A 21,937-nucleotide genomic window follows, 5' to 3' on the forward strand; every position below is an offset into this window, starting at 1 on the left:
GTATATGCAAAAACTTTTGATTGATTGCCACTTGATAAGGTGATAGCTAAACTAGAATTGATGGGATTGGAAATTAGCTAGGTATCAGTAAGTTGTATATGAGGGAACAGTATCCTGGAAGATGAGTAGTGTGCCTCAAGGGGTCTGTTTTGGGGACGTTGCTGTTTAACTTGCATGTTAATGATAATGGGAAAGGTTTGAATGGGGGAATTAATTCAGTTGTTTGTAGATGGTGTAAAGTTGGGAAGATCTATGAGGTGTAGAGCAGATGTGACCTTTACAACTTTTAAAATTTTTTTTAAAATTTAAAAGTTGGAATTTTTTAAACACTTTTATACATTTTTCCCTTGAATAAACTGGGTGAATGGGAATGCCAGTTCAATGCTGTGAAGTGTAAGGAGTTAAAATTTGAAAACCAAACACTTTGTGGGGAGATACTAGAGGAGGTGGAGGAATTGAGATCTGGGTGTAATGGTGGATAGAGATCTGAAATTTAGAGGACACATTACTAAAATTGTGCAAACGGTGTAATGAATTCTGGCAATGATGCAGAGGATACTGACTTGTAGAAGTAAGGAGATTCTGGTCCCATTGTATAGGCTATATATGGACTACTGTGCACAGATTTTATCGCCTGGTTTTCAGAAGAATGATGAGTTATTTGAAAGGGTCTAGAGGTGATTGACTATGGTGGTTTCTAGTCTGGATTGTTGCATATGAAGAAAGGGGTTGAGAAAATGCAATTTATAATTGCAAGTTTCAAAAGTGGATAAGAGGAGGGGTGATATGATAGAGGTGTACAAGTTGGTAAGGGAGTTCTTATAAGATTAATATTGAAGAGATTTTTCATAGAATGGTAGAGATAGGGGTAGAGAACAAGAGGTCATCCTTGGAAGCTGTATAACGAGTGAGAAGCAGGGTTTTTTTTTTTGCATGGAGAGTGGTGAATGATTGAAATACATTACATGAGAATGTGGTATCTATAGATCATTTGAATGTATTTAATGCATGTATGATGAGCTGTGTATGACAGAGGGGGGGGTCTTCCATGATGAATCTTTGACTCCATGGAGATTTGAGGGTATTTATAATAATCTCTCTCCCAGATGCTTTTTCCATATTTCAGGTACTGATGGCATTTTTCTGCCAAATATTTGATATGTATTCCTGATGACAATCTTCTTGAATATCTTCTACTACTGTTCTGTTGCTACATATCTTATTTAATAATCTTTCAAAGTAATTACTCTAGACATTCAGAATATCTTTATTTTCTATTTATCATCTCTGATTCTTTTTACAGCACTGTTTCCTCCATTTCGAAGCGTTTTTTCCCATTTGCCTCCAGAACATTTTGCTACTTTTATGATATTTATTTTCTTGTTTCTTACATAGAAGATTTTCTCTTTTTTGATATGTTTCTCTATATTCTCTAACATATTTGACAGGAAAACTTTCAATATGATTTCTTCTTTTCCAGGGCTGGCACTTGAACATATTTGACAGGAAAACTTTCAATATGATTTCTTCTTTTCCAGGGCTGGCACTTGAACTTCTTGAGTCCACTATGAAATTGAATTTTTTTTTCTCCTTGCAAACAGCTTCACCACATTTCTTCCTGTCTGACATTTCTTCCATTTTCCTCAGATTTTGACACTGGGTCTCTAGATTTTTGTTTTCAAACTTTTTCACATCTGTGTACAGTCTACTTCTGACAGCTTTTGTCAGAAGTCTGGTTTGATTTTTTAAACACTTTTATACATTTTTCCCTTCATGTAATATTCATTTTTTTTTAAAATTCAAAACTAAATGGCTACTTCCTGTTTCAAAATCCCAAATTTGTCCCAAACCATTGTAAAGATATCGATGTAATAACTAGTTCATAAAGCTTTTCTAATTTCTTGTGCATTTTAACTGTGTAAATATATAGATGTTTTTATGTGTTGGAATATGGTATTAGTAATGGTTGGTCAGTGTTTAGTGTTTTAAATATAAATCCATTAGATATTAATGATTATTGTTAGTTTTGTATTTTTTTCTTCAAATTTTCATGAAACAGTTCTGTAATCTTTCCATATATTTTATTAATTGTTAAATTAGATTTTTCAGCTAGTAAAAATATTCTTTAGAATTTTGTTCTGTTTGAATTTTTTTCAAAATTAATTTGCATAACAAAATAAGAGTTTCTTTCAAAATCTTTTTTAGGATTTGTCACCAACATGTCAGCAGTTTTCCTGTAGAAAATTATGAGCACATCTTTTTATATTTAATGAAGCAAGCATTTTGTACGTAAGTCTCAATTAATATATTCATTTTTACAATCTTGAAGTTTTTTCAAAACACACACACAAGTATGTGTATTTACTACATATCAAATATTAAATCTGCATTTATCTCTCCAATATCTTTGGAGTAATTTTAAAAATTTTAAAGAAATTGGTAAGAACTTGCATACAGAATTGGGTAGATAAACAAGATATACTTTGCAAGGAACAGCTTGAGTTTACTAAAGGGGAGGTCATGTCTGAGCAATTGCTCATAATTTATAATAATGTTGAATACACTATGATACCGTTGCTAAGGTATTTGATAGGATACCACATAAAAGGCTGCCACATAAACTAGAGAATAAGGGATTATCATATACGAGATTATAATATATGATAATATAAACTATTGGCTTGAATAAATGGATAGCTGACAGACAGGTATTAGAAAGTGGCATATGAAGGATATGAATATGCTGTATTTAAGTTGACCAGTGGTGTTCCCAGGGATCAGTCCTTAGACCATTGTTGTTTAATCTGTGCATTAATGATATTGGAAAGGCAGGATCTTCTGTTGTTTTGCTGATGATGCAAAGATATTCATTGGTAGGGCAATTCAGAGATACTACAGCATTTACAGAGTGATTTTGAATAGACTGGAAGTGTGGGAAAACCCTAATAGCTGTCAGTTCAATGTTAATAAGTGTAAAGCTATGCACTTTGGATATCTAACAGCATATTATATTGGTGGGATTGTGCTTAGAGTAACTGATGAAGCTAGAGATCATGGAGTTATGGTGAATAGGAAGTTAAATTCAAAGGTCATATAACAAAAGTTGCAAGTACAACTCAGAAGATAATTGCAATGTTGAAACAAACATTGTCATGTAAGGATATGGAAGTTATTTTGCCTCTTTACAAGGCCTTGATACAATCACACCTGGACTACTTGTGCACAGATTTAATCTCCTGGGTTCCAGAGGGATAAAGGAACTATGGAAAGGCTGCCAAGAAGAGTTGCAGATATCTGGATTATGGAATGTAGATTATGAGGATAGTTTGAGAGTCCACTTTGACTGCAGATGCTGGTAGACAGCAGAAAGAAGGGTGATATGATAGAGGTCTATAAACTTTTTCAGAGGACATTATAGGATATCAGTTGATAAAATTTTCATTATATGGAAGACAGGGAGAGGATAAGGTGAACATCTGTGAAAGTTAAGTTTGTGTGCAGTTAAGAAAGGGGTAAGAGCAAGAATTTTCTCTCATAGAATCATGAGCAAGTAGAACAGTTTGGCTGTTAAAGTATAAGGGAGTGCATCTAGTGTGAATGAGTGTAAGAGAAAGAGAAGGTCTGAGAGCTGGAATGGATGATATATAGCCTTCCTTGATGAGTCTTTGACTTCCTGAAGGTCTTATAATAATAATATTATTATTATTATTATGCAGTTTTTTCCTCCAAACTATCTATGAGCATGCATCGAAAGAATTTATTGAGAAAGCAGTTGCTATCATTCATAATGAGAATGTATTGTTGCATAACAAGACAGAAGAAGGCTTAGAGAGTGAGAGGAAGGGAGAGATGGAATGCCAAATATGCTAAATATAGAAGGGAGTAATGCATTAATTAATTTCTTAATATTGGTAATAGGATTTAAAGATTAATATGGCATATAGCAATTTGCCAATAAGGAAAGTTAAATAAGTGCTAGTATCCTCAAATGAGAATCTTTGTGATTTTATTCCAGTTATAGAATTGGAAAATTTATTAGACTTTAAGAGTAGTTAGACTATTCAAAGTTGGAAGCTACTATTAAAGGTCAACTGAATGCTGCATTTGACTAGCTTAAAGAATTTAAAATTATATAAAACTGTGATAAGCATATCACAGTTTTATATTAATTCTTAAGTCCTGTTACCAGTATTGAGAAATTATCAAAAGTACTTCTCCTTCTTGTATTGAGCTCTCTCTCTTTCTCTGTGTGTGTGTGTGTGTGTGCTTTATTCTATCCTGTTGCTTAGTGACACATCATTATTGTTATGATTTACAGCTACAGCTTTCCCATGAGTCCTTTTGATGCTTGTCCACAGGGCAGTTTGGAACAAAAAATGGCTGCCTCATATCATAAACAAAAGTATGCAAACTTATAAGAGAACATCCACATATATATATATACATACATATGTACTTATATATATATATATATATATATACATACGCACAGTTAACTCTAAAGCAGATTACTGAAAAGTCCCAACCAAAGTACCACAGTTGCAAAGTTATGATGAAAAGAAATTCACCTTAGCAAACTATTCATTATAAGAAACTATTTCAATGATCCTTACATGTTTTCTATAATGAGAGTTAATTGCTATTGAAGTTTAATTGAACTAACAAAAACTTCAGTGGAAGTATGAAGAACAGTAATCATTGAAGTAACATAGCATTATGATTTATACAAATGGAAACAGTTCCATTGTCACATATTATATAGTTTTGATACAAACAAATTATGATAATGCAATGTTACACATATACATAACCTTATTTTATTAGTTTCATTAAGTCTGATGAAATTAACGGGTTACTTAAGGCTCAGAGCTAGATAATTGGGAGAAGACATCCATGTAGCTTAAGGAATTCAGAAATGCAGAGAACCGACTAGGGCTTCTAACCTAATGTCCAATCTCATCTTCTTTCAGTGCATCGTATTTGTAGATATCAACCTGGATACCATTGAAATGAGCATGTGCTGACAGTTTGGGGTTTTAAAGATAGCACCAGCTGGGCTGTCACCCAGTTAAATGTTGTTTTTGTCAGGGAACCAGGATGAACAGTAAAATGTTGTCTACTGGAACTAACTCAAACTTGACATCAGAATTCAAGATAAGCACCATCAACATAAGAAATGTCAACAGAAAAGAAGTAAAATTCACAGAAGAATTACATACATACTATATCAACATAATTGGTATTAAGAAACAAATAATACCAAAACAAGTGAGATTCTTCTAAATTACAACTACAGATTTATTGTAGTTGTAATTTAGAAGAATCATTATTGTCTAAATTGTTCAACTAATCATTATTGTTCAACTACTCATTATTGTCTAAATATAACATCTAAAGATGTTATATTTAGACAATAATGATCATGGAAAGGAAAGAGTAGCTATATTAATCAACACTAAACACGATGATAATCTTGAATAGCAGGCAAAGTATAGTGATGTGGGTCAACATCAGAATGGAGAATTGGACAGTGAGATCACATGGTCCTATGGAAGTTCTACTAAGGAAGAATTGGAGTAATTTTTAGTCATTAGAGGAGGCAATTGAAAAGTTGGAGAGGTGTAATAGTGAATAATAGACATAGAAATGTCTATTATTTGGGAAAATTTTGAGAAAAGTGCAAAACTAATAATAATGGTAAGTGCTTGCTGGATTTCTGTTCACAACATGGACCAGTCTTCAAACTAACACGTTCCAGTACAATAATATACCAAAAATTCACGTGGAGAGAAGACAAGAAATAAGAAAAGTCCATTGGCTATGCTATTTTTGGTAGCAATATCTTGAAGTTGATTTAGGACATGAGTATGCAGGGGATTTCAAATAGCAACTGATCACCATTTAGTTTTGAGTATTATAACAAATATCATATTCAAAAGAATATGAAAGAATGTTTTTAAAAAGAATCAAAGTGGAACAGATTTAAAAGGTGACCAGTATCTTCAAATATACAAATTTCATCAGGAAAAAAAAAAATGAAAGAGTTTGAAAACATAATAATCAAACCTTGAAGATTTATTGCCAGACTCTGAAGAAAACATTCATTTATTCATTTATTCGCTCTTTACCTTGTGATTAAATTGTATGTAGTGATAGAAAAATCAAAACTCGATGGTGGAATTAGAAAATTAAAAGCAGTAATGGAAAAGAAAGAAGTATATTAATGAAGTGTCAGCATGTGCTTTGAGAGAAAACAGAGAAAAATGTAAGAAAGTGAGGCTATGTGTAAAAATAGCTAATAAAAGTCATAGGAAGACTTCATTATATGGAAGATAAAACAGCAGGAAGGTGGGGAAATGTTCTGGAGGCTGTTGGGAAAAAAAAAAAATAAAGAAAGAAAGAAAGAAACTGGAGAAATAATACTCTGAAAGGAACCAGAGATGATAAAGGTGACATGAAGACTGAAGATAAAGATATCTTAGATCTTTGGAATAATTACTTTTAAAGATTGATAAATGAAAGAAGTGACAGAAAAATAATATATTAAGAATGCAATCAGGAATATACATCAATTCTTGAGGTGGGAAAAGCCATAAAAAATCTGAAATGTGGAAAGTCAGCCTTAGATGAGCTGGAGTAAACTTTTATGTAAAAGTTTCATGATAATTCTTATAATTCTTGTTGAAGTGTCTAGAGCAAAAACTAAATGGAACAGGAATGAAAATAAATAATTAACTGACATTGTGCTAGCTCAAACTAGGATTATCAAAGGCAATTTAAAGACACACATTCAGTGAAGATAGAATTAAATAATCTTGAGAACAAGGAGTCACGAACATGAAGGATGATAGTGTCACTCTTTGCAATGACTTTCTGTGATTACTGCTGTGATTACACATGCTTTTTTTATTTTTTGCTTTGTTTTAGTGACAGAAAACAAAAAATAAAATGATATCGGTCTCCTGAAAATTGGCTCCTCAGCTGAATATGTGGCAAATGCAAGAAACAGCAGAGCATTCATAATTTGACTGTTAGGTTTCTCACTCAGTGACAGAATCCCTTTTCATCTGATAATTCTAATCTCATGACTTGCCCAGCACTACCAGTGATAGCTAACTGGTTGTATATATTTAGAAATTGCAGATTTGAGCTTTTTTATTTATTTATTTTTTTTTGTGTGTGTGCTGCTTACATGTTTTCATGGTAACACCATAGGGACAGTTGCTGTTTATTCCTGTGACTTACTGAAAGTGTTAATATTATTAATTGTTTACTATAATTCTGCTGTTGTTAAATTAAATTTATAGGGAATAGCAAGCCAGTTTTATTGCAATGAATTAATAATAATAAGTGAGTTTTATTTTCCAAATTTTAATAGTTTATTTCGCTGTAATTTAAATAAAACAAAATAAAAGAAATAATAAGAATAAAATAAATGAAACCTTTCTATGCATTAATACAGCTTTTTAATCCAATTTTAGTTGTGCCAAATAATCACTTTTCTTATTTTACTGAATTTTATATGGATCATTTCATAATGAAAGTGAGTCATTACAGATGCTACCTCTCTAGTATTATGAATAAAATATTCTAAGTTTATTTTTGGTTGCAGTTTATATTTCTTATTATTGTGTATGAATCTGTAATATATTATCACATATTTTTTTAATTTGTATATTATCAGATATAGAACTGCCTCTTCTTCCTGTGAGAAGCAATTACAGATTATACTTACTCTCAGACTGTTTCTGAGGGATCCTGTTTATCAGAATTACTTCTGTCACCATGATGGTGTTGTTGCTCTTCAACAGGTGTGTATATTCTTTCATGTTTACATATACGAGAGTGGTCTGAAAAAGTTCTCGGCCTAACAATGAAAAAACTAATTTATAATTTCAAAATTATTTTTATTTTTCAACATAATTTCCTTAAGACTAATACATTTATTCCATATTTGTAAGATCTACAAAATACTCCCTCTACAGCTGCAATCACATCTTGATTCAAAGAAAAACGCTGACTAGCGAGGAATAGTTTTACTATTGGGAAGAGATAGAAGTCAGAGGAAGCCAAATCTGGGGAATAGGGTGGATGTTCCAACAATTCATAGTGCAGATCCCTTAATTTTCCCATTGCCAAAACACCTTTGTGGTCAGGTGCATTGACCTGATGAAAGATTATTTTTTTCTTCTGCAAACTGGGTCTTTTCTTGCAAATTTTTTCATCTAGTCTGGTTAAAAGATCGGAGTAATATTCCCCAGTTATTGTTTTACCCTTTTCAAGATAATTAATAAACAAAATGCCTTTAGCATCCCAAAATACCAATGCCATGACCTTTCCTGCTAATGGAACCGACTGTCTTCTTTGGCACTGAACAACCAGCTTCTGTCACTGTTTTGACTGCTGTTTGGATTCTGATGTGTAATGGTGAATCCAAGTCTCATCCATGGTAATATATCGACACACAAAATCAGTTTTATTTTGATTTTTGTTAAAGCACTCCAAACAGTGTTCAGAAATTTTCATGTGAGTGCGTTTTTGATCTGCTGTGAGCAAGCGTGGCACCCATCTTGCGCAAAGCTTTTTCATTTGCAGTTCTTCATGCAAAATATATCCTACATGTTATTTTGAAATGCCTATAGTCTCAGCAATTTCATGCACTTTGACTCACCAGCCATCCTATACGATATTGTGCACTTGATCAATGATTTCTGGTGTTGTTACACTTTTTGGACATACTTCACGTGGATCATCTTCAAAGCTGGTATGGCCATGTTTAAACTCGGTAGCCAATTTCTTAATTGTCGAAAACGAAGGAGAAGAGTGTCCATAAACTTTTATAAACTTTGAATGAATTTCTTCTGGCATTAAATCTTCTTTTAAGAAGAATTTTATAATCGCACGATACTCAATTTTATCCATTTCAAGGGAAACAATACTTTTGCTTCAGACAGCTGTATAAAACAAACTACTTCATAGAATGACTTGCAATTTCACATGGATGCTTATGAAAGACGTACCAACTTAGAAAAAAAACATCTTCCCGATAGTGTTGTCATCTATGGTCGAGGCCGAGAACTTTTCAGACCACCTGTGTGTGTGTGTGTGTGTGTGTGTGTGTGTGTGTGTGTGTGTGTGTGTGAATTCTACACACAAAAGATTGAAAACCTACAGTACATTAGTTCCATAGGTTTAGTTAATCTGGAAATGCTGCTCAAGAATTCAAATATCAGCTTTTTCACACCTGCAGCCCCAAATCTATCACCAAAAAATAATTACAAATGCCATTGTGGGATCCAAACCTACAAAAGCCATGGAGCAGAGAGAGGAGATACTATCACATTACTGTGTGTTTGTGTGTGTATTTCTTATCTTCCGTTTCATGTTATGCTCAGTGGTCTGTCACAACCAAGTAAGTTGACTTCTTAGAAACCTAATTGCTGCTTATTATAGAGCAGTTATTTCTGTTTGCACTAAATTGTTGTAAGTTTGCCCAGCTGGTTTGTAGATAGACAACCGGTGGCATCTTGCTGACATCTTCTATCATCACTGTATGAGTATGAGGTGATATTAAGTCTAGCACTCAAGTCCTACTTAAGTATAAACTGCTTCCAGTTTATACTTCCATAATTAAAGTCACCCATTATTATAACTTTTAAACTTTAAGGCCCCTTAACGCTTAAACTGCTATGGTCGAGTCAACTCGAGCGCTGAAAAAAATGGCGACCTTGCTACGATCGAGTTAACTTGATTGAAGTTTATTTGACTTGGGTTTCTGTCCTTGTATGACATCTAAAGAGAAAAATTTGAACTGGTACAACTAATCATATTAAGCACTTCTGTAGCACAACTGGAAGAAAACGACGGTACATTGTGCCCTTCAATTGGAAAAGGCCCAAGTTTGTTTCTTGTCTTGACGTGAGGAATCTTTATATATGGACTTTTTCAATTGAAGGTGAGTTAGCCAATCTCATATGGAGGTAGCAGGGTTTTTTTTCTCCCTGGAAACTTGGGTTTTTCATCCTGCATACAGACAAATCGGCCCTTCAGAACACATGCAATTTACAGACAAAAAATACTAGTTGTGGTGGTGGTGGAGGGTGGTAGATGGCAGACTGATTATCTGTATGAAGACCACAAATTCTGCACCCTTATTCCTAATACTCCATGCATTGGTGTGTAAGCATAGTAACTTCCTTCCTGGTTCTTTCCCTTCCCACAATTCCTTATCCCATCATTCCAGTAATTTGACTCTGTTGATCCCACTGAGGCCATCCCTGCATCCCTATCCTGTCTTTTTTTTGTCCCTTATCTCACAATTTCAACATCTTACACTTACAGTCCCACCATCTAGTTTCCATTTCCCTGACTGGCTACATGCTCACCTCCTCTCATCAACAATCAATCTACCCAGCTTCTCACTTCTGCTCTCACTTGAATACATACCATCTGTAGCAAACAGCTCTACCTTCAAATTTATCCCACACATCAACAAATTCAAGTCCTCTATTCCTGCACATATTAGCTATCATACTATTTGTAATCATTGCTCTTCTCCTCAGCTCTCCACTATCATACTCTGGTAACACTCATAATTCTGCCACTCATACTCTTTCGCTTCACTGTCTCTAGAAACACTCTTAAATTGTGTGCTACTCCATTCCAACTCACAAAGTCAACTCCTCTGCATTTCCTCTCCATTACACAGCCTCAGTTACTCTTCCTATGTGGCTCCACTCAGACATACTTTTTTTGACACCTGTTCCATTTTCACATCTTTCACATAGAATCCCATATAGTACTACTACTTTGCACTGTTGCACTGCAATCATTCATCTCTGACTCATCTGCTACTTTCTTTCTTAAACCTCCAACTACCAATCCCTTCTCTAATTGTACTATTTCACTCTGCAACTTGCCTTAATTCATTCCTCAACCTCATCAATTCTTTTCTGATATCCTCACTTGTGTTCATATTTTTCATGCTATCTTCTTTACCATTCCTCATTCATTTTTCTATCATTCTGCCATCTTTTATATCTTTCTCTGTTACACCCTGCTGTGTCATTTACTACATGTGCACAACATTCAACTTTTTTGCTACATTCGTATCGCTTTTGTTCATTCTTACTACTATTAATTGTTTCATTCAGCAGATCACATGTTCACTTGATCAGAACTTTCTTACTACTCGTTTGCTTCTGTTTTACAGTATCTTTCATTGCTATCAGCTGAGTGCTCTCATTGCATTCTTGTATTATCACCTTCAGTTACTGATATGTTACTGCCAAACAAAGTCGACATTCAAATCACTCTTTGTGTGCGTGCACGCACACACACGCACTTTCCTTCTGCCTTAAAAATCCATATCCATAATTTATCAACATAATCGAATGAATTATGTTGATAAATATGTTGAAATTATTAAAGAACATATAGCATGCCTCACATTTCACAGAATGACTAAAATCAGAATTTAACTTGTAAAGAAAAAGCTGCCATCATCTCTCTTTTGCCAGTTACTATCCTCTTCTCTAAGTTTAATGATTTTAGAAACAAACTCAAACAAACATGCCCACAAACTATGAACATTTCAAGCACACAATGTCTACTACAACTCTTACACATAAAGATACAGTTATCTTATCCACAGTTAATTAGTCAAAAAACTTATCTGATCTGGGAGCCTTCTTTTCACAAACTTGGCAGCAAAATACCACCTCAGATGATTTGACATGAAAATCATCTGAGGTGATTTTCATGTCATTCATGTGTGTCATTTCATGTCACACACACACACACACATGATAATTTGGTATGTCATGACGTGTCACAAAAGCCTAAACTAATATTTTGTGTTTCTTATTTTTAGAGGCACCTGTGGCATAGTATAATTATTAAAGAACATGTAAGTCCACAGTTATAACTTTTAATTAATAAATTAGGTACAGATATTTCATACTAAAACTAATAGTACATCTTCAGTGTTACAAACAGATAGGAATGGAATACAGGTAACGAACATTCGGTGGATCACCTATTAAAATACATTGTTGTCGCAAGCTAGGAAATGAAAGAAATTAATAAATAATTAATATTTAAGATAATTGGTTTTTTAATGATTACATAAAATAAAAGTCTCCCAGATCTTCGAGAGAGAGAGAGAGACAATCATTTCGATTTAAATTCGGTCACTGTAAAATAGCTTCACAACTTTCTTTAAAGAGGCGTTCATATTTGAACCTGCATCTATGAAGGAGAATAGCTTTATCCCACTGGATATTATGGGTAGTGGTAATACTGTGTTGTGCTAGATCAGACTTCTGAGGTTTGTTGTAATATAATATTCATGTTCTTTAATTTAATTCTTTTTTCCACAGAACGGTCAATTTGTCCAAAATAAGAAACCTTTCATTCACATGGTATTTGGTAAACTCCAGTCAAAGATAGAGATAACAGTTTATCTTTTGCAATAAGGAAGAAATTTTGTTGATAGGAATATATGTGGGAATCAATTGGTACTTTTTAAAAATTCTACCTATAGGTTCTGAGATTCCTGGAATGTAGGGGATTGGAATTCTGCGGACTGTTGAAGAAACCTTAGGTATTGGAACATAAGATTCAATTATCTGTTGGATTTGATTAGGGTGGTAATTATTTGATCCCATTAACTTTTTAATGATGGAAAGTTCTTGTAGTAAGATTTCTGGAGAAGAGCAAACTTTATGTGCTCTATTAATTAGAGATTTAAGAATGCCAAATTTTTGAGATGTGTGATGAGCAGACTCTTTATGAATATATCTGCCAGTAAATGTGGTTTTTCGAAAAACGCTTGTAGATAAGGTACCAGAAGAAGTTTGAGTAAGCAGGATGTCCAAAAATGGTAAAGTACCAGAATTTTCCTTTTCCATGGCAATTGGATACGAGAGTGAAGGCTATTTATCTGTTGTAGAAAGGTGGAAAGCTCATCTTCAGTATGTGACCAAATGGCAAAAACATCATCGACATAATGATACCAAAGAGATGACTGAGGGTGAATGGATGAAAACATAGTCTCTTCGAATTGTTTCAAAAAATAGTTAGCCAAAGGTGGAGACAAAGGGTTACCCATGGCAGTACACTCAACTTGTTTTTCCAACTAAAATAACCTGAATAGATAACAAATTTGAAAATCTTTGCGATATCTGGAGGGTAATCTTCATATAATAATTTGACTGTGTCAGCTAATGGAATATTGGTAAATAGAGATACAACGTCAAAACTGACTAGCAACTCAGACTCTTTGATTTTTAGATCCTTGATTTTTTCAAGGAAATCTGTTGAATTTTTTATGTAGGATCTGGAATGTCCAGTGAGAGTACTTAAAAATGAGACAAGACTTTTGCAATTCGATAAGTAGGAGAATCAATGCAATTCACGATTGGTCGCACTGGATAGCCTTCTTTATGGATTTTCGGGAGACCATATAGATGGGGAGTTCTTCCAAAGTAGGATCGTAATTTATCCACAAAATTTGGGTCCCAAATTTTGTGGATAAATTTTACAAATTGTTTTTTTGAATAAATTACAAATTTTAATAGATGATCCACTGAATGTTTGTTACTTGTATTCCATTCCTATCTGTTTGTAACACTGAAGATGTACTATTAGTTTTAATATGAAATATCTGTACCTTATTTATTAATTAAAAGTTATTACTGTGTACTTACGTGTTCTTTAATAATAATATTGTGTTTCATTAAGTTTGTAAGGTATCTAGGGTGTGTATTTCTTGTTCATAGTATGTCCTTTTGGCTCTTTTCAGGATATTGTAGTTTGTAATGTTCCTGTATTCAAAAAATCAAAGGTTGGTCGATTGGTAGAGCCTCTGCTACTAATGGCTCACACAAAAATGGAAGATAACTATGAATATAGACAGAAACATAGAAAACTTCAGCTGCACTTCTAATGGAGAACCTATAGAAGAAAAAGTAAAATATTCCAACTGTTTAGGTGGAATAGAAAACTTCAGCTGCACTTCTAATGGAGAACCTATAGAAGAAAAAGTAAAATATTCCAACTGTTTAGGTGCAGTTTTGTTGAAGATAGCAAATTAAATAGAAATAGCCAACAGAATAAGCAAAGTTCATATGGTGGGGAGTCCCTATATAAAATCTGAAGAAAACACAGACAGACTCAACCAAGGAAGAAACCATGATCAACACAGGAAGTTAAAGGGTATGGTCCTCACATCATGGATGGGAATCGAACCCAGGTCTTTCTGACCAAAGGGCTTCGGTGGGGGAGCCAGTTGAATATAATTATATGGAATAAGAAAGAAATTATCCCAAACACTAAACTAGCAGTATACAAGACAGTGTTCTTACCAGTTTAAGTTATGGAGGAAAATTGTAGATAAGAGATTAGAAATAGTGTCAGTTTAATCATATAGTCTGTACGCCCCTCGCAGGTGCACATCAGGAAAGTGTTTATAAGTAATCCTTTTTTAATATAATTTTTAATGTATATTTCAATAAAATGACAAATTACTGCAGTTTGCATTAAAAAAAACATTTAAAACCAATTAAAATTAAAAGAAACACACATATTAACCACAGTGAAAATTATTTAATTGTAAATATTTCATCCTTAGTATCTTAGGACATCATCAGTACAGTAGTTTAAAACAATAATAGGAATAACATACAGTTAGGATGCACGCATGATTACAATAGAATCTCATTAAACGTGCGTAACGTGTTACAGAAGTAAAAAAAAAAAAAAATTATTTAACACAATTTTGTATGACAATTTCCCATACTTTAGGAATGGTAAGAACGTCGTTGCAGTTTAAGCTTGGTCTGTGTAGTAGGAGTTCAGAACTTTCTTTGTATAAACATTCATGTTTATATAAAGATCTATGTAAAAGTTCAGACTTTTTCCAATGCCACTACGTACAAACCTATCAACCAAATTTACAACTTGTTACCTTCTCATAAAGACAAACTCTCACCTTTGATGTTGCCTGGCGTTTGAGATTCCATGCTTAGGTAGGTCTGTTCAATAACGCATCTCGGAACATCAAGACCACATTCGTCTCTTTAAAATGCAGAAATCTGGCCTCTCTTAACACAGAATTGAAAATCCAAACCATAGGATCCATTGGGAAAAGTCTAAACTTTTACATAGATCTTTATATAAACATGAACGTTTATACAAAGTAAGTTCTGAAGCCCTACTACACAGACCAAACTTAAACCGCAACAACGTTCTTACTATTCCTAAAGTATGGGAAATTGTCATACAAAATTGTGTTAAATAATTTTTTTATTTATTTTATTATTATTTTTTTTTTACTTCTGTAACACATTACGCACGTTTAATGAGATACTATTGTAATCACTCTAACTGTATGTTATTCCTATTACTGTTTTAAACTACTGTACTGAACATGAATTACAACTGTTTCTAGATAAAATTAACCTTCTTCATCATCGCATCAACTTTACATTAGAAAAAGAATCTCCACAGGGTATCTCCCTTTTTGGATTTACACATCCAAAGAAAAGAAGACGGTTCCATAGCCACGTCTGTCTTTTGCAGGCCTACATTCTCAGGTCGCTACATTCACAGTTCTTCTGCTCATCATCCATCTCAGAAATCTGGCATTATTAAATCACTAGTTTCCAGAGCACACAAATTCTGCTCCTCTGAAGAATCTTTAAACCAGGAATTAGAAGTAATCAAAAATACAGACATCCGAAATGGATATAATCCTAAAACAACTCAAAAAAAATCATCAGTCACTTCTCCACACATCAAACCAGACAGGAAGAAGTCTCCATAGGATTCCCATACCTTACATCAGAGGCATCTCCGAACGTCTTTCTAAAATTATGAAGAAATACAATTTTGCCACTACTTACAAACTGATCAACCAAATTTACAAACTTGTTACCTTCTCATAAAGACAAACTCTCACCTTTGATGTTGCCTAGCATTTATGAGATTCTGAAATTGCCTTACTTTGGACAGACAGCTAGGTCTGTTCAGAAATGCATCTCGGAACATCAAGACCACATTCGTCTTTTTAAACCGCAGAAATCTGGCATCTCTCAACATGGAATTGAAAATCCAAACCATAGGATCCATTGGGAAAAGTCTAAACTTTTACATAGATCTTTATATAAACATGAACCTTTATACAAAGTAAGTTCTGAAGCCATACTACACAGACCAAACTTACACCCCAATGACGTTCTTACTATTCCTAAAGTATGGGAAATTGTCATACAAAATTGTGTTAAATAATTTTATTTTTTAACTTCTGTAACACGTTACGCACATTTAATGAGATTCTATTGTAATTATGCGCCCTAACTGTATGTTATTCCTATTATTGTTTTAAACTGCTGTACTGATGATGTCCTAAGATACTTAGGATGAAATATTTACAATTAAATAATTTTCACTGTGGTTAATACATGTGTTTCTTTTAATTATGATCGCACCACAGTTTTCGTTATTTAAAAAAAAAATTAAAACCAAAACCAGCACTAAAATAAATAAAATAAACATACTGTTGATACTTTGTTTTAAGCTGTTCTTAAATTTTAGAAATAATTATTTAAAATTGGTCTATTTTTGTATTAATTTTTAAAATGTTATTTAATTTAGACTTTCTCATGATATTTCTAGTTACTCTGTGACAAAATAACCCTTCAGCATTTCTGGTTAACAGAAGACTTGCTATTAGAACTTTGCAAACAGCTAATCAGTAAGTTCTTTTTTTTAAAAAAAAACTATAAAATGTAGCTATTTTCATGAGTGTTGCATTCTTTTTGTCTTTAATTAAGTGAGCAATATCATAGTGAATTATAGTTTTAAATTGATCAATTTAGATTACAGTGAAGGAGAGCATTACTGAAATGTATTTGATAAATTTTGTTTTTAACAGCAGGGGAACTTTGTTTTAAACACTGGTCTGTTTACTTAACTGTTTTTGAAATCATTTTGAATGTTTATTTGTGAAATTATGAACTTAAAAAATATTGTTTTAATCCACAGTTGAATACTTCATGAATTAATATTCTCTGAAAAAATCATAATTTTTTGTGTAACAGTGAACTGGAAACAGAATTATAGTTTATTAGAGCGGAAAGCTTGCCACATGACTGAATTTTTGTTATAAACAACACTGTTATAACAAAATCTATCCATGGTACTGACGTACTATAGGTTGACCAACCTCTCATGGATGGGCTCCATAAAAAAAAAAAAATATAAAAATAAAATTAAAAAAATACTGTAATAAACTAATGGAAAGTTCCAACAAAAATCTTATAATATTTACTAAAATAAAGAGGCAAAAAGCTTCATTTCGGTGATGCAAAATTATATAAATTAAGTGGATATTAAATCCAACATCATTTCAAAGCCGAATACAGAAACCATAAAAGTTTTGTGTGAAAATTGACTAGAGAGCTTGCAGGAATACACTGCTTCCATACTGCAAGTTGCACTAGCTGAACCTTATAGGAAGTGACCAACACTCAAAGCGCCAGTATATTTGCCTCCTATCGGTTCATTTTGATAAGGTTTCACTAGTCTGACAGCTGTTTGAAACTTATTGGTTTTCGCCAGAGACTAGGCAGAAACCTAAGCGAGCAAAATCTCTCAGTACTAGGGAACTTCAAGTGTCGGAGAGGTGTATTTTCCATAGGTGAACTCTCAGTCAGTGCATAAAGTATTTACTAAAATAAAAGTTTCATGCAGAGGAGTTTTTAGAAAGGAACTAGAATTGCCTACGTGAGATTTCAATAATTTAGCTAGATATTTGGCTATACGGTAAGTAGGAAAATCAATACAATCTACTATTGGACGAAGAGGAAAGTCAATCTTATGTATTTTAGGAAGACTATAAAATCTAGGAGATCTTGCAAAATGAGTTTTAAGTCTTTCAATTGTGTCTCTATCTAAACTGATGACGTCATCTAAGAGAGAATTTAATTTCTTTAGTTGTCTGTTGGTTGGATTATAATCAAGTTCTTGATATGTGGAGTGATCTCGAAGTAAAAGAGAAAGTTTTCTTCTGTAATTTGCTGAGTCCATAGCTACAGACAACTAAAGAAATTCAATTCTCTCTTAGATGAAGTCATCATTAGATAGGGAGGCCTTACTCCATCGTCCTAACCTGAATCGGAATGACTGTATATCTATATCAAAAATCTGGGAATGTCTAATCAGGATAACTCATTAATTCATATTAATTTTAGGTTATTTAATATTATTAATTAATATCTTTATTTTAATCATGTCTCTGCTTAAAAATATTCCCTTTAATACTTAGTGATATAACATCATGTGGCTTGTTCTATTTTTAAATGATCTATTGTTAGTATTCCACGTTGAATTTTTTTTTTTAAAACTGTTCTTGTAGTGCCACCGAAGATGGGCTGCTATTTCCAGACCGAAATATTTGGTTAATTAAATATCTTTCTTGTGTTTACGTGCATATATTATTCAGTCTTTATATCACAAGTATCCAAAAGCTAATATTTCACTGGTATTATATCCAGCATCTTCAGAGCACACGAACAAAATTTGTTACAAATGTGAGACAACCACAATTCGGTGTAACAGTGGGGCTAGTATAAGTAATTGCAGTGTGCAACACAAGACTAAAGCTCTAATACGGTGCCATCTAAGTTTTTAAAAAAAAAAAAAAACAGTAGTCCAAAGTTTTGAAAAAAAAATAGTAGTCCTTGAAAGTTTTGGAAAATAGTAGTCCAAAGTTTGGGAAAAATAAAAGAATTTATTTTTAATAAAATAAAATAAATTTATTATCTAACCAAGTGGGGAAAAAACTTTCAACATCTTTCTCTAAATCCAGAGTAATTTAATAATAAGGTGAGACACCTTTTGGTAACTCGTATAGGTAAATATGACTTTTCCATTGCTTCCACCTTAGTATCACCATCTCTGGGTCTGGTTAACCACTGATGAGACCTCAATAAAGGTCGAAACCGGTCTGGGTAGTGGCCCTTCCCTTAATACATAGCATATATATGTCTGCAATGAGATGTGCTTTGCATTATGGGAGATACTAAGACAAGGAGTGATGAGAGCTTGGTCCACCTTTACCTCAGTTGCCTCAGTCCCGAAGATACTTCAGGTGAAACTTTGTTTGCTTACACTTGGATAAAGGATTAAACTAAATTTATTATTATTGAAACTTTTATAGTTTCTGTATTCAGCTTTGAAATGATGTTGGATTTAATAACTACTTAATTTATATAATTTTGCATCGCCGAAATTAAGACTTTTAGCTCTTTATTTTAGTAAATACTTTATGCACCGACCGAGAGCTCGCTTACAGAAAATAAACCCTCCGACGCTTCAAGTTATTTAGTACTGAAAGTTTTTGCTTTCTTAGGTTTCTTCCGGAATTTTGCTCCCGCTGAGGGGGGGGGGATTTGGTGGGGTTTGCTTGAGAGAACATTTTGAGTCTCTTGGGAGGGTGCTTTCCAGTATGGTCTGTGTGGGGCCATGTCAGTGGGTGCTTTTCCCTGGAATATGATTGGTTCTGCTCAGTGGTGGGGGTGAGCCTGTCACTGAGTAGAACCAACGCTGAGTTGGACGATCTTTCGGTTACTCATTTTGACCTAAATCATCGGGATCACTTAATTTTTAGAGAGACCTTTACTTATACAGTGTTTCTGATGAAAACTAGTGAGTTTGAAACAGCTGTCAGACTAATGAAACCTTATCAAAATGAACCAATAGGAGGCAAATATATGGGTGCTTTGAGCATTCATCACTTCCTATGAGGTTCAGCTAGGGCAACTCGTAGTATGACTGCAGTGTATTCCTGCAAGCTCTCTGGTCAATTTTCGCACGAACCTTCTACAGTTTCTGTATTCGGCTTTGAAATGATGTTGGATTTAATATCCACTTAATCCTTATAATATTATTCTAAAAGAAATTTGCTTTAGAACTATTTCTGTAGTTATTAAAAAGTTTTCCATAGTTTTCTGTTTTAGTGACTTTCTGTATTCTTCTGTGCATATGTATTGTTAAGAGGTATAAGAACATTTCGGATTGCTTTTATAAAAAGTTATTTACCTATTATATGATAGTACCATATTTAGGTGAAATAAAAACAAAATAATGTTTGTTTTTTTTTAATTTCCTCTCCATCCATTTCACAATTTCAGATTTTATTAAAAATTCAGTTATAGTTATCAAACAGTTTTCAAGTCTGGTTATTTAAAATCTTCTGGTCAGGGCTTATTTTTTTGTTAGAGGCAGTGAACAATAATTTATGCATATTCTCTCTCTTTCTTATTTGGTATTTGTGACTGTCAAATCTTCTTAATTTGGTGGTGGCTAATCTTAATTTGTTTATGAAGTACATTTGTTGATACAGTCCTGTTGTCCAGCAGCATTTTGTTAATCTTTTTGCTATCTTACATTAGCCCAATTGTGGACTAAGTCATTTTAAAAGAAATATGTTTTCCTCTTTTTTAATTAATCAGGCTGGTTCTTTCCCCAGGCCTGTTTTGTGCTTCACTATGAAATTAAGATTAAATTTTCAGCATGCAATTGAATCAGACTAAGATGTGTTTTTTCAACATTTTATTATCGAAGCATGTATTATATGTATATATGAGAATTCAGTGTAAAAAAATTAAACCTATACAAAGTGATGATCCCTTACATTCATTCTTACTCAGAATTATACCTTAAAGTTAATAAATCAAGTTTTATATATATATGTGTGTGTGTCATTAATGGTAGCTGTGTGTGGCAGACTGTCCTCCCATGATGAGCCCTTAGATTCCTTGGAGGTGTCATGTAATAATAATAATGATATAAATAATAATAATACAAGGTGTGTTCAAAAAAAAAAAAAAAAAAAGACCGAACTTTTGCTATAAAGACTACTGCCCATTTTACAACATTTTAAGCACTGTCCCCCTTCAAAGTAGTCCCTTCTATGGTGATACAACGATCCCAATATTTCTTCCATTGTTGGAACACACTTTCTGTGAATGCATACAGTTCTCTCACGATTCAGACCTATTCCTGAGCACAGCATCCCTCAAACGTGTATTATGGAAGTAAACAAAGAGTTGTACTTCCTGGTACATTGTTTACCATCTGACCATGTGGTACAAATTATTAATGGACAATGCCTTTCCAATCAAAAAACACAACCAACATCACCTTGATCTTTGACTGACTCATCTGTGCTTTTTTGGTCAAGGTGATCCTTTCTCCACCCACTGCGACAATTGCATCTTGGTTTCAACATCATAGCCATAAACCCACGTCTCATCTCCTGTTATGATGTTCAAAATTTCACACACACACACACACGTGTTGTTCTTTAAGCTCTTTCATTATCACTTTGTCACTAATCCAATGAACAGCTTGTGCATGTGCTCACTTCAGCAGATGTAACTCGATGACTAATGCTCATAGCAGAATGGGGAAAATGGCAGTTTGTTGTCAAAACTTGCTGCTAGGTGCACTCAGTAACTGCAGCACACACACTCTCTCTCTCTCTCTGTGCTGGTTGGCACAATATTTAAAAAGTTCAGTCTTTTTTTGAACACACCTCATATATATATCTTCAAATTTGCCTATAGAGACAAAAGATTGACATTTTCAATAAATGAATCCAACTTGCACAAAATTGTTAGCAGATTGACTGCTCTGTTTCTTAAACTGTAAAATGGACACACACACACACACACACACACACACACACACACACACACACACACACACACACACACACACACACACACACACACTCATCTTACACTTCTCAGTGCAGTTCTAACAATCTGTATTCGTAGTTTCCTAAGAGAAACAGAAAACAGCAGCAGCAAATGCTCTTGCACACAATCACATCACACAAGAACAAAATGATAATCCATTGTCAATTATA

At 33.4% G+C, this 21,937-nt stretch overlaps 1 protein-coding gene across 2 annotated transcripts in view; it reads left to right on the forward strand.

Annotated features, from left to right (window-relative positions):
- LOC150105647 (serine/threonine-protein kinase Nek10-like) overlaps positions 1 to 21,937 on the forward strand; it is a 268,426-nt gene that overhangs the window by 11,111 nt on the left and 235,378 nt on the right. For both annotated transcript variants that reach the window (XM_090394286.1, XM_090394287.1), the window contains exons 4-6: positions 2,206 to 2,289; positions 7,685 to 7,811; positions 16,678 to 16,756. In XM_090394286.1, coding sequence (XP_090250412.1) covers positions 2,206 to 2,289; positions 7,685 to 7,811; positions 16,678 to 16,756 — 290 coding nt within the window. The remainder of the gene's footprint in view (positions 1 to 2,205; positions 2,290 to 7,684; positions 7,812 to 16,677; positions 16,757 to 21,937) is intronic.

This window comes from Typopeltis vanoorti, chromosome 6, assembly GCF_054136105.1.
Source record: "Typopeltis vanoorti isolate ZY-2024b chromosome 6, IOZ_Tvanoo_1.0, whole genome shotgun sequence".
Taxonomy (NCBI): domain Eukaryota; kingdom Metazoa; phylum Arthropoda; class Arachnida; order Uropygi; family Thelyphonidae; genus Typopeltis; species Typopeltis vanoorti.